Below are 14,931 nucleotides of genomic sequence, written 5' to 3'. Positions count from 1 at the left end.
GTAAGTCACGATGTAAATCGCTATTTCTTATGTACCAAGGTGCATTAACTATTCCACGAAGGACTTTGTTTTGGAATTTTTGGATGATTTCGGTATTTGTTTTCTTTTTACAGCCCCATAGTCACACTCTTATAAAATTAAAAAATAAAAAACAAATTGCGGTCAACAACATAGATGGGCTAATGCAGAAATGTTTTACTGCACGATAAATATGTGATGATGACAAAATTAAGGGAGAGAGAAGATCGCGTATTTAAAATAATTCTTAAAATTTTTATATTTGGTTTACGGGCTGTAGGTCAGCCCCGGATTGACCACACAGAAATCCGGATTTAAATTCAATAGAAAAGTGAATTTCAATTTTTGTTCACGTAAGAGGGTTGAATGTTTTTGATTTTTTTATTAAACTATTTGAAAGGGGAATGGGCAAATTTGTATGGAACGTGGACGCTACGCGGTCATTAATGAATTCGTTATTTTTGTTGATGTAATTAAGTCTTACAAATTGTTGTGCAGAAGTTTTATCCTTGTGACGTACTTCAGAAACGGATAACATTCGTTTTAGCATTTAACACTTTTGTATAGATTGTCTCAATGTTGTAACTTTGTAAAATAGTACCTACATAAAATCAAAAAAAAAAAAAAAATTGTTACACTCATGAAACTTGGCAAAAAGTTTGGTTTTGGGATAAGAACCAAGGATAAAAAAGTCTATAAAAAAAAGTTGGGTGAAGGTCAAGAATATAGTGCAAAAAATTGTGTGTGGAATATCATCATATGACACATGTTTTTAAGGTATTTTTTGATGCTAAATCTAATGACATAAAAATAAGTCAATACGATTGCTCTAAGAAAAGTTATTGCCGACTAAAAACCAGGATGCTTGTTTTTTTACTTGCGATATAGGTACTATATATACGGTGACCATATTTCTAGGAGCGAAACCCGGGACAAATACAAAATTTTTGGGATTGTTTTAAAAATACTGACTCTTCACAATAATTAGACTTAATTTTTCCTTATTTTGATATTAAGATTTCATAAACGATTTTATAGCATTATTTTTGTTGAAACCATTTAAGAAATCAATAAGTTATAACTGTTAATTTCTAAAAAAAATATTTTTTAAATCAAAATCGTGAGAGCTGTTTTTTAAGGTTTTAATTTTATTTTAAATAATTTTGAAATTTTTTAATCTTTAATTCAACTTTTAACATGTTCTTAAATGTTTTGAAATTTAGCTGGGTTTTTACTCGTCAACATTTTCAGTATCCAAAAATAAAACTTTTTCTGGTGTAGATTTTCAACCTGACAAACAGAATCTGGAACTGAATAATTGAAGAAAAATTTAAAAAACTAATGTTTTTATCCGAAAAATTATAAAAACTTTAATTTCCCATCTACCGTTTTCTAGTTTTCCGTACAAAGTATTTAAATTTTTATGATCAAATCAGAGACTGTGCAAATACGGGACAATCACGGGACAAATTACAAAATACGGGACACTTATACGTCCCGGGTTTCTTCAATAAAAACCCGGGACAAGCTTTAGAAATACGGGACAGTCCCGGGTAAACCGGGACGGATGGTCACCGTAACTATATATCAAGTTATGCATTCGTACAAAAAAAAAAAGTTGAGATAACATTTTTCCATGACATTACGATGGTAGACAATGCCAAAAAAGTGGGTCGCGGAAGTCCGTCTGTCTGTCTGTCAGTCTGTCTGTCTGTCTGTATAAGGAGCTACAGCCTAAACGGATGGACCGATTAATGTCAAACTTGGTATGTAGCGTTATTTGGCGACTCTCCAGAGGGGTTTTTGGAATTAATTTTTTTGGACCAAAAATAACGGTACTTGTCATATACCGATTTTAGTAAAATTGAAATATCTCGAAAACGGCTCTAACGATTTTGTTTAAAAAATTCAAATGTTAGTTTTAAGCTAAAGTCTATCTTTCAATAGAAAAAAATTTTTTTGAAAATCATTATTAACGGTACCTGCCATAGAACCGTTTTTTTCAAATCCGATTATCTCCGAAACTGCTTATTCGATTTCAACGAAACTTTTTGTGAAGAAGCATTTATATAATTTAAATATAAGCCAAAAATAAAATTTTGAAAAAAATAATTTTTGGATTTTAAAAAAAAATTTGAAAATTTTTTTTTGAAAAATCAAATTTTCGAAAACGGGACATAGAACTTTTTTGAAATTTTGTTTTTAGATGTAGATTAGTGATTTCTACCAAATGGCATACTAATTTTATTTTAAAACTTTTTTTCCAAAAAAATATTTATAAAAAATTAGTTTTTTAAAAAACGGCTCTAACGATTTTGAAATTTTTTTTTCTAAAAATGCATGTTAATATATCAATCAAAACAGCATACTAGTTTTGGAGGGCAATTTAATTTCAGATTTTTTTTCAAAAACGAATTTTGTTTTTTTTCCAAATTTCTATATAAAAAGTCTTAAAAATTTAAGCAACTTTAACTCTAAGAGCAAGTTCGTGCGACCCAGTCGTGCATTTTATTTTTATTTCAACAGGTAAAATATAAATTCGGAATAAAGGTTGAAGATAAACTATGGACAAAAGATTCATAAAGTTCTTGAAAATATTTTTGGTGAAAGGGTGTTTTTTTGTATGGGTTGAGCTATGTGTATGAAAGATACCATAACAGCTGACTTAAGTTTTATTAATTTTTAAAACTGGGTGTAAAAGTTTTGGTTAGTATTAGAATCTATAAAGTGTACAAAATTATCTTGAGTGAAAGGGTGTTTTTTTTTAAGAAATGATGAAATTCGGAAATATGACCTCAAAAACTGGGAAAAATTGTTACACCAATGAAAATTGGTAAAAATGTTTCATTTATAACCGAAACCAAGAATCTAAGCAGCCTATACAAATATTTTAGGTGAAATGGTGTTTTTTTTTTGGGAAATAGGGAAAATCCGCGACAAGTCCGATAAAATCAATGGTTTAAAAAGTACCCTTACGAAATTCATTAAATATGTTGTCTTTCGCATGGGAATTACGAATAAAACAAATCTATAAATTTTTTTTCATGTGAAAGGGTGTTTTTTTTTAGGTGTAGTGTAAATAAAATATTGGTATATTTTAAAAAGTGTGTAATACAAGAGTACTATTAGTGGTACCCTATTGAAATTCAGCAATTATGTTGCTTGAGATTAGAAACAAGAGTCTAAAGTGTCTATAAAGATATCGTGGTTAAAAGGGTGTTTTTTTTTAGTGTAAACAAAAATGATGGGACACCCTAATGAAATTTGGTAAAAACATTGATTTTGGGATAGAAAGCAAGAATAAAGAGTTTTCATAAAAAAAAATTAGGTGAAAGGGTGTTTTCTTCGAAGAGACACTAAAATCTGTAATTGGTCCCAAAAAGCCAATGATTAGTGTAAAACGTCTAAGAACTTAAGTATAAACGTTTAATTGGTCATCAAACCCAAAAATAAAATAAACCATTGGCTTTTTGGAACCAATAACAGATTTTACTGTCTCTTCGAAAAAAACACCCTTTAATTTTTTTATGAAAATTCTTTATTCTTGCTTTCTATCCCAAATTCAATGTTTTTGCCAAATTTCATTAGGGTGACCCATCATTTTTGTTTTCACTCAAAAAAACACCCTTTTAACCATGACATTTTTATAGACGCTTTTGATTCTTGTTTCTAATCTCAAAAGTGACATATTTGCTAAATTTCAATAGAGTACCACTAATATTACTCTAGTATTACACACTTTTGCAAATATACCCATATTTTATCTACACCTAAAAAAACACCTTTTCAAATAAAAAAAAATGTATTCATAGATTTGTTTTATTCGTAATTCCCATTGAAAAGACAACATATTTAATGAATTTCGTAAGGGTACCTTTTATACCATTTATCGCTGATTTTTCCTATTGCCAAAAAAAAACACCCTTTCACCTAAAATTTTTGTATAGACTGTTTGGGTTCTTGGTTTCTGTTATAAATGAAACATTTTTACCAATTTTCATTGGTGTAACAATTTTTCCCAGTTTTTGTGGTCATATTTCCGAATTTCATAATTTCTTAAAAAAAAACACCCTTTCGCTCAAGATATTTTTGTACACTTTATAGATTCTTAATTCTAATACTAACCAAAACTTTTTCAACAAGTTTTAAAAATTAATTTACATAACTCAACCCATCAAAAAAACACCCTTTCACCAAAAACATTTTTAAGAACTTTATGAATCCTTTGTCCATAGTTTATCTTAAACCTTCATTCCGAATTTCATCAGTGTAGCATGTTTTTCACATTGGTTTCGGTTATATTTTACATGTTGAGGTCAAAAAACAAGCACCCTGGTTTTTAATCGGCAATAACTTTTCTTAGAGCAATCGTATTGACTTTATTTTTATGTCATTAGATACAGCATCAAAAAATATCTAAAAACATGTGTCATATGATGATATTTCACACACAATTTTATGCACTATATTCTTGACCTTCACCCTCTCCCTCTTGTCCGCTAAAAAACACCGTTGAACCTAACTTTTTTTTTATAGACTTTTTTAATCTTGGTTTTTATCCCAAAACCAAACTTTTTGCCAAGTTTCATGAGTGCAACAATTTTTTATTTTTCAAATGCCTATTTTACCTGTAGTAATCGGGCCAAATATGTATTTTAAGCGCAAATATGATGCTTTGTCATTTTTCCTGAGCCTGAAGACTGAAGACCCAAACTATTAAAACAAAAATTTCGAGTCAGTTCTGAGAGTTTTGTTATAGCTGTGTTCCTTTGGCCTTAAGTATCTACTGCTAAGTACTTCTGGTTGTATTCAACTCCATTTCTTCTATAGAAAAAATGTCTTTGAATGAATTCAGAACTACTAAAAAGTTGTTAGTTTGAATAGTTTGGAAACTGTGGAAGTAAATCGCGAAGTTGTTAGCGTAAAAATCTTTAATTTTGAATTATTGGTCGGATTTTCAAGATTAATGTGTTGAGTCTCAGGGAAAATGTATCATATTTTAGATATAAAATAAAAATTTAATTCATGTTGGGCTTCACACACGTAACGATGCATTTAATACTAATACTGCAATATCTCACATTGAATATTATAGCCAAACCTCTATAGCATAAGTTTTTGCTGAGTTATAGTTCTTTCATTTGATACCAACTTCATTAATGGCCACCGAACTTCCAAAATGCCCATTCTCCTTTCGGGCTTCCAAAGTGGCTCAATATCCAAAAATTATTTGTTTCTTGGAGGGGGAACTATGTTGCCAACTTTATGCTTTTTTATCAATTGTTTTTATTTGTTTTTTACTATGAAGCTGCTTAAAAAACACAACAAATATAATGTGTGCACTGTGGCGTATACGAACTTTTTTATATTGTTTTGCACATACATACTTTTGTTTATATAAAAAATAAAGGATAGTTTACAACATCTTACAAGTTGGGAAAAAAGCCATTGTACGTTAATGTTAATTGCGGTGATTTGACAACAGTGATTGGAACAAAAGTTAAAAATGAGAATTGCATTTTGCTTGTTTTTTACTTGTTCTATATAGAGCAAGTGAGCTCATTCATATATCACATAAACACTAAACTTCTAGCTAAAACATAAAGAAACAAAAAAAATACTTTTTTTGAGTGATTTTCAATTAAATGTATTTCAGTGAAGAATGATCGCTAAGTGATAAAACAAAAATAATTTAACAGATTCATTTTTCAAGTTAAATGATCTTGCAACCAAATGATCTTGCAACCAAATATGATTTTCGAGTCCCGTGAAAGTTCGACTTAGAAGGAGTCGACTGTATTTCCTTAAAATTTTTTTTCGATTTACTTTAACTCTACTCTACTTCGTTAATCTGCTATCCACGTGAACGTCAACTCTAAACAAAATTTGCGATCATTTTATCAAAAAAAAACTGACTTGCATGGATCAAAACTGTGTTTTATGGTTTTTCTAATAGTTTCTATGGCCAGAACTGAACGAAATTGAAATACTATGTAACCATCATTTAAAGATATTGGGCCACTTAATATTTTAAATAGAAGGGTGTTTATAACGATGCACAGAAAGCTAATTGAATGAATATTTGTGAAATTTGTGATTATAAGATGGCTCCTCCTATATTATATTAAGATATTCAGGGGCCCAATATCTTTAAATGATGGTTACATATTGTACCAACAATGCTATTAAGTTGATCCCTTTATCACAAACTGCACAGTTATTTTTCATACTTTTACTTATGCACCTCACTCCTTTAAAATATTAATTTGTATGAAAATTAAATATTCCATGGTAAATATATTAAAATTTTTGTGTATTTTTGATTCTTATACTATGTATGACATTTATATGCAGTTGAAAAAAATGCATACATTTTCCATGTGGTGCAATGGTACCATTTCATACATGGAATACAAGGTGGCCCAATATCTCAAAATAACTCTTATATTGAGTACTACCAAACGATGTTAATTTCATGCTTTTATCACAAAGTGCACGATTTTGTATTCTACAGAATAACAAAAATTAAGAGCCGATTTTTCAATCTTCTAATAAACAGTCAGTTAACTGTTCGACGACTAAAGTTATTAGGCTCATAAACAATCAGATAACAACATTGAATTTTTCAATCAAGAATAATTTATTCTACAGAATAACAAAAAAAAAATTGTCAAATTCAAAAATATTCAAAATTAAACGTCATTTGTATTCATAATTGTTTTTTTTTTTCTTTTGTTCCTCTGTATTTTTTGTCAAAATTCTTTCAAAGCAGCTTTGACAATTAGCACAATATTTTTGTTGAAATCATTCCTTAGAATAATTTTTATTCGTATCTGAAAGAAGCAGATAGTTTTATTCCTAGGAATAAGCTATATCAACCTGTTGAAAAAAATGATTTTTTCTCTATCAGAGGAATAAGTACTAACTGACTGTTTAACTGACTATTGAAAAATTGGCCCTAAATGTAAAAAACTATTCAAAATTAAACGTCATTTTTATTCATAATTGTTTTTGTTTTCTTGTGTTCCGATGGACAATTGACACAATATTTTTGTTGATATTAGCTGTGTTTTATTTTCCACGTGATCCAGATCAGGGGTCGAACTACGGCATACGTTCGTTAACGTGTGGTTGCTATGTGTCCCTATCTTTTTCTATTGTTTAAATAGAGAGAGCAATAGTCAAAACGTTAAAGTATGATCGTAATCTTGTGCGGTGATTCGACCCCAGATCATTGTTTTTATTAGCTTTACAACAAAAGTAGGATTTTGTTTTCTTATTGTTTCGCAAATAAATTCATAATCTGATCTGGATCACTAGGAAAATAAAACACAGCTAATATTCCTTAGAATAATTTGTATTTGTCTCTGAAAGAAGCAAATAGTTTTATTCCTCTATTAAATGTTTTATTAAAGGAATAAGCTATATCTGACTGTTGAAAAATTAATTTTTTCTCAAAACAAAACAAGCTTATTTGTATGCTGAATCTAACAAAACTCAAACCATATTTATATTTTATAGTCCTTTTAATGTAGTTACTATTTTCAGTGCAACAAGTACATATTTTCAGAAGGATAAAATTCGACATGAACGTTTCATTTGCAATGAGAACCAAGAACCAAAAAAGTACATTGAAATATTTTGGGTGAAAGGGTGTTTTTTTTTTAAGGGAGAAAGATCGTTTTGCAACAATTACCAAAACACCCTGTTAAAATAATGGCAGATTTAAAAAAAAATGGTTAAAATATTTCGGTGGTCATTGGCATCAAGAATAAAAAAAAACTATAAAAATATAATGGTTGAAAGGGTGTATTTTTCTACTAAATTGAATTTATATTGGATTTCAAGGGTGATAGCTATCAGTATCCGGGGAACCAATTACACTTAGCCCCGATTTTTCAATCGTCAGTTAGACTATCAGAAGAATAAATGTCAATATAAAAAAAACTTTTATTCCTAGGAATAAGCTCTATCTGAGGTTTATCTGACTATTGAAAAATTGGCCCTTAAGGACATCTCAATTCTAATAGAAGGTTAAAAAAAAAACCGGAAAAAAACTTGAAAAAATGTGCATTATAAGATCTCAAAACAAGAAAATTCGAGCTTTAAACTCCTCTTCTTAATAATCCAGTAAGACCATTATCATGGGACTGATCACTTATTTTTTTTCCGCTAGACTTAAACAAATTCAGTGTTCTCTGTTTTATCAATGTTTTGATCTAGATTAAGAAAGAATTTAGAAATTTTGTCTGTTGGTACAAATAAATTGGCTCACTTAAGCTAAGGACTCATATAATTTTGGTACCCAAATCAATGCTGAGCATCTATTGAATCTTCTTTCCGATCAGCAATACCAATGTAAACATTTTTTTTTATTGAAGACATGCTTTCCAAAAACATAAACAAAAATCACTATGGCGTATACGTACTTTTAAAAAATGTACTTTCGTCTGAAGCAACATAACATTATCACCCTTTAAATTGCTCTATTCTGTTTCGTTTCCACAAATATCCCTACAAAATGTTATATATTTATATTAAGGGACATTTGAATAAAAGGCTATGAAAAAAGCTTTCCCTATATTAGCTTAAAACTTTATTCAACTTGTTTCAGCCATACCCAAATGAATAGAAAAGAAAAGCTCAAATAAAGTTCTCTTTTGAAGGAAGAATCCTTCGTTGAATGCTCTTAACTTATTGATTTATTTTTAAGGATTGAACCTTTAACTGTTTAAACTATGTGTGTATTTCACATTGGAAGGACTTTTTGGGTTTTTTCCTCAAGAAGTTTACAATTAACATGTTTAAAATAAAGAAATGGGTTCACCGGATATTTAGTTCATTACTTAAAGCCGATCGAAGTCTTTTGTTATACGCAGATATATTTATTTTTTTGTGACGCAATAACTTCATATTAAATAATCAAAACAAAAAATCATAAACTACATATATAAATCTAAAAAAAAAAAAAAATCTGCGATCTTCTTTTAAAATATATATAGAATATATATATGTATATTTAGATGTGTTATGTTTTATGAGTTTTCAACTAAGTTATACATATTAAAGGTGCTTGCATATTCGAACCTAAGTGAGATATCTATCGTTCGTGCGAAATTGTGTGATGTTAAATTTACTTTTTTAAATGTAAATTATATAAATTATAAAAGGATGAATAATAAATATGAATGAACATTTCGTACAGTGCTTACAAAATTGAAAGAAAGTGAAGGAGATTATACATAACTTACATATGTATTCGTGCGAAAATATCGGTTAATAGAAAATGAAAGGAATTACATAATCAACTACAATTCGTAACACTCAATAAATTTATGGGTTATCCTACGAAACGTACCTGTGTAATGTTAATAAAAATATAAAATATATATTTAATAAAGCTTTGTAAATAAAATAGTGCACAAATTAAAAATAATATAATATCCACAGTTAATACAAATTTAATATCAATACAAAAAAAGAAAAAAAAAAACAAAATCAAGAACTTATGTAACTAAAGTAGCAAATACGTACATATACATGGAATGGTGAAAAAAAAAATCCTTTTCAGAGCAAAATATTGAAATCAATTCAGTTTATTTTTCTAAGCAAAGACATTTAAACAAAAAAAAATAAACAACATTAATTTTTTGTTTCCCCTGAATAAAGTTCTAATGTACATAGTAAGGAAGGAAAACAAGTTCCGCAGTTCAGGAAGTCTCTTATTGTGCCTATAAGTCATAGAAAAAAAATTGCATACTTACATATATAAATATAAATTATATATATAATTGTTACATTGGGTGGAAAATAGAGACCATTCTATGTATATAAATTAATATACCTATGCTGTTAGGCTTATTAATAATCGAATTAGCCGTGTTAATTAGCTTGATAGTAGAGAGTTCATATAAAATATATTTTGCCCACCAACATCACAAATGAATCCTATGGGAATAATCTATCAATAGATACAAGACAAACCAAAAAAAAAAAAAAAATAACACATTATTTTATTTTTGTTTTAAAACAAAAATAATCCCTAAGTACCATTTTGCAATGCATGTAAAAAATTATCAACGAAGAGTCAGTGGACCTGGAGCTTTTGGGACTTTCAGTGAATCGTGGTAAGTTCTTATCGATATTTTTCCTTGGCTTGCATTTTCGTTATGTTCCACATGTTATAAAAACGTTTTTGTGATTAAATCATTAAATTTGAATTTTATATAAAATATTAAAGAAAAACAAAAAAAAAAAAATAAATTGATGTCTTTTTATTTTTTATTTAATTTTTTTTTATTTTTTGTTGTTTATGAAGAAAATAAAGGTAAGCAATGTTCCTTTAACTATGCCTTTGTTGTCAGCTGATATATTTATATATATATATTTTTTTTTTGGGAATGCAGTTATTGTTTTAAATAAAGATAAATGTACCTACACTATGTGTAAAATCGTTAACAGAAATAAATATAAAAAAAAAAAATAGATTATCCAAGAAAGAACTATCTTGTATCTAGATATTTACATTTTATAAATTTGCTTTCTCATCTTCCACTCATTTTAAACTCCAAACCACACACAACGTAGTTAAGTTTCATACAGAATTTACCTTGAATGTTGACTGGTGTGATGGGGTGCAGTTTGACGGCCTTGAGTACCATTGAGCGAATAAATTATGATTATACTTATTCTTTATTAATTCATCGTTATAAGGTTTTTTTTTCAAAAAAAAAAAAAAAAAGTTGCAGTCATTTTCGTGCGTTCAGGGAAATCATTTTTATAATTTTTTTTTTATCACAGGTTATTTTGAAAGTTAAATTTGTGTTGCAAGAAAGTTCTTAAATTATATAGAAATTAGCTAATTTAAAATTTCAAATTAAACTAAAACACACCTGTGTTTTTTTTTTGCTTGTTTTGTTTTTTTCTTTATTATCAAGGGAGTAGTGGGAGGACATTCAAATAGTAGAAAATATATGATGTTAGGGTATGAACATTAAACATTAACAAATAGAAAAGTATTGTAAACAAAGGTGCTTGGCTTTTAACACACCCTTTTTTCTGTAAAGGGTTTAATATTTGAAAATAACATTACCAACATATAAGAATAGATATAACTGGCTTTTCTATTTATAAACAGTATTGTAAACTAATTCCATGAACTGGATATGACGTAAACGCTTTGTTTGTTTAGTTTTTAGTCGATTTGATAAGTTACAAGTCAAATGATAGAGGTGGTAAATTTTAGCTCAGGATACTTTTTTTAAGGACTCCCAAAAAGGAGGTGGTATTCAATTCGACTGTTTTTTTTTTGTTTTTTTTTATTTCCTCCAGTTCTGGCTATATAAACTATGAGAAAAGCCATAAAACCCAGTTTCGATCCATGGAAGTCGGTTTTGTTTTTTTTTTTATAAAAATGATTATTTTTTATTTTAAAGAGATATGTATTAGAAGTATTTTCATTTAACCCTTTTGATAGTCTCACGTGACCAAGATTCCACCCGGAAAAAAATAATTTCACTTTTCGCCTGTTGTGAGTTTCGCTGGAAAAGTTTTTTACGTACGGAAAACAATTTAGCAGAAAATGTTCATTTCTTTTGGGTAACTGGTGAAACTGACAATAGCAAAAAACAATCAAAATAAAAAAAAAGCCATAATGTTTATCAGCTGATCACTCGGATACTTGAGGTATACCAAAAATTCTCGGATACCTTCAGATTATTTTTTGACAGAAAATGGTTCGTTTCTTTGCTAAATTTTAACATTTTTTACAACAACAAAAAGCTATCCGATAGCTTTATGTTAACTGTTTGAACGTGCCCATTTTTATATAAATTTGACCAAATTTGAATTGAAAACCAAGACTCCACCCATTTCAAAAGTTCTATAGTCTAAAATTTTCAACTGAGTTTTTAATTATTTGAGAAATATGACATTCAGAAATTTGGAACGATGTTTAAAAAATCGAGCCCTTCCCGCCAAATAACAACATATAATTGTTTTTTGTCTAGCACTTAAAGCGAATAAGATATAACTAGGGTAGAGTTGCCTAATTCTGGCCGTCTCCAGTAGCCGGCCACCTTTCTGAAAAATCGTTATAACTTTAACTAGTGATTTCGTAAGATTTATTCCAAATTTTTGCTCTTATGCTGTTCTTTTAGATGTCTCTCCTAAAGATACAATATTCTTTTTATTCTTGTTAGTCAGCCTTCTTCGAAAAATAACTTTTTGTGCCGTGATCCAATCGGGTAAGGTTAATGTTTTGAAATGTTAAATTAAATATTTATTAATCTTCAATTAAAATAGGTTTTAAATAGAAAAAAGATGTAAATTTTGTTTATTTTGAGGTGGCCGGAGATAGAACACAAGAAAAAAGCTTTGAAATTCAAGGGTTTCCTGTATTCGGACCCCTTTTATTGATAAAATTTAAAAAAATGAAAAAAAAAAAAAAAATAAATAAATTTTTGAATTATTTGATGTTATTACTTATTAATATTCAAAATTGGTTCTAAGTTCTTAAATAACAAAAATTTAAATAAAAAACATTTAAATTTAATTAACCCTTTCGGTACCAGCGTTACTCTCATGTAACATATTTTTAAAAATTCGTAAAAAATATTTCATTAAATAATTTTTAGGTTTCGATGGCTTAATTGAAAGATAATAATGCCTAGTTACTGGTTTAGTACAAAAAGCTGCTCAAACATCATACTTTTAATTTTTTTTATCGAAAAAGGGACTGAAATCCACATTTTTTTTTTTGCAAAAAAAAATTTTGTATATATGGTCATAATTAAAAAAAAAAGATATAAAAAATGTTAATCCAGCAAGTGTTTTGTTTTTTGGCCTAGAAGAAGTAGCATACATTATTGTTCCATAAAAAGTTATTTTCTCAGTTGTCCGACTTTTTTTGGTGGTCATAGGCAGTGCTTGTTACTTACATGTAACATTAGAGTAACACATTAGTTTTGCTATTTATTATTTTGGAAAATAACTTTTTGGTATTCATATTTCTTAGTTGCTATGTTTTTGACACGATAATACTGAAAAACACAGTACACATAATAAGGTAATATATTCCGAACGTTGTCAAAATTTGTTTGTCAAAAATGGGCACCAATCTGTCAGGTCGGCCTTTAATTTTTATATTTCAATCGCAGTAAACAGGAAATTTGTTTTTGTTTTAATTTATAAAATGTCATTTGAAAAAATTTGTTTTTGTTTTAATTTATAAAATGTCATTTGAAAAAATTATAAATTTAAAAAATACCTAACAAATTTTCTTCGTGTTTCGTCGCGGAAAATGGTGAATAATTGTTAAAAAAAATTAGTGGTGTACGTGGTTTTTCAGTTTTTGTGCGTATTTCGTCGGTAACTAAAGAATTAAGAATTTCGGTAGCTGACATTGGTCGCCAAATTGTCAAAATATGATATTAAGATATTACCTTCAATGTCAGTTCGGAAGATATTACCTTTTTATGTGTACTGTGACTGAAAAAAAAAACATTTTTTTATATTGATTTTCATAGCTTGGGTTCGAAAGGGTTAAGCTTCACCTAATAAAGTAAGTGGCCGGAGATGGGAGACAAGATGGCCGACTCTTGTTTTACAAGAACTTAAATAAATTATTTTTGGGAACAATTATTAACCTTTTTTTTTAATCTCACCGAAAAAAAAAATAAATAAAGTACATTTTATTTACTTCAAGAATCATTCGAAAATGTTGATATTTGACGTTTTTGTGCTTCCTTTAATGAGAAAAAAATCCTTAAGCTACTAGCAACTCTACCCTACAAATAATCGATAATTTGTGTGGGAGCTAAAATTTAGCGCGATCTGCGTACTAGGCTTAAGTCTCAAAACAAAAGATATTAAAGATTTTTCTGTAATGTACATTTTTCCAATATATTTCAGCCCGAATTACCTGTGAATAAAATGCAAGATTACGTTTTATACATAAGCTTCTATAATAGTTCTAATTTTTGTAAAAAATTGGCAAAAAGTTCACTATTTTATTTGGGTCAGAGGAAGAGTTGCCAAATAGGCAATAGTGTAGCATTGTATTTTGTTTGCATTAATGTACTCTATGAAGAGTTATTTGCATAATGTGCGACTTATTCAATTATAAGTTATAATGGGTCAAAGTAAAGTTCAACATTCCAATGAGGCGAGAGGGTAAAATGACGTTTGGTGACCTTTTTTAGTTGTTTATTTATGTCTTTTTGGATAGCTCTCGAGGAAATATTTGTAGAAGACCTATTTACTTACATATTATATACATATGTATATGAGTCATCAATTCAGGAATGTAGTGAAATTATAAGACAAAATATACTACCAAACATGTATTTCCCACAATTTTTTTTACAAGGGGTGGACGTCATCTAAAGGTTATAATTTTAAACATAAATTTTGTATCTCGATAGGAGAAAATGTGAGCACTATATGTAAAGCGTAATGTGTAAATCGAAACATACGTAAATACTTTTGCATTTATGCAAACAACATTTTATTCTTTCTTGAAATTAGAGTAAGTGGAACGATTTAGAATTATTTGTGTGTACAGATATCATATCCACTTAACCATTTAGACTTTGACTGAAATATAAGTAAAATATCCCGAATGGCATATTTTCTTTTTATTTCATCTAAATTGGAATTTTTATCCGAATGAATACTGTCGAAAATATTGCGCCAAAACTTTTTCCATTCATTTTAAGAAAACTTGAATCAAACAACTTCAAAAGCTTTTATTGGGTTGAAAAACTAAGTTTATTTAGTCGGACTCTGTAGGATTAAGTGTCCTTTTCACTTATTACTAAAGCCCAGTTTATTTTCTAAAGAAAACCAATTTTTTTTCACAAAAAAATAAAAATGAATGTATAATTAAAAAAAAAATAAACAAACTGATTGAAT

At 28.4% G+C, this 14,931-nt stretch overlaps 1 protein-coding gene across 12 annotated transcripts in view; it reads left to right on the top strand.

The window, feature by feature from the left end:
• The first annotated feature begins 8,743 nt into the window (after nucleotides 1-8,743).
• The window catches only part of LOC129919055 (potassium/sodium hyperpolarization-activated cyclic nucleotide-gated channel 2), a 95,671-nt gene continuing 89,483 nt past the window's right edge, over nucleotides 8,744-14,931 (top strand). For 2 of the 12 annotated variants that reach the window (XM_055999925.1, XM_055999917.1), the window contains exon 1: nucleotides 8,978-10,145. In XM_055999925.1, coding sequence (XP_055855900.1) covers nucleotides 10,078-10,145 — 68 coding nt within the window. In that variant the 5' untranslated portion in view covers nucleotides 8,978-10,077. Of the gene's footprint in view, nucleotides 10,146-14,931 lie in introns of all 12 variants that reach the window. The other 10 variants (XM_055999895.1, XM_055999911.1, XM_055999887.1 and 7 more) reach the window with 10 other exon arrangements.

This window comes from Episyrphus balteatus, chromosome 1 (genome assembly GCF_945859705.1).
Source record: "Episyrphus balteatus chromosome 1, idEpiBalt1.1, whole genome shotgun sequence".
Classification (NCBI taxonomy): domain Eukaryota; kingdom Metazoa; phylum Arthropoda; class Insecta; order Diptera; family Syrphidae; genus Episyrphus; species Episyrphus balteatus.
The sequence above is the reverse complement of the archived record's forward strand: the minus strand, read 5'-3'. Positions and strand labels throughout refer to the sequence as shown.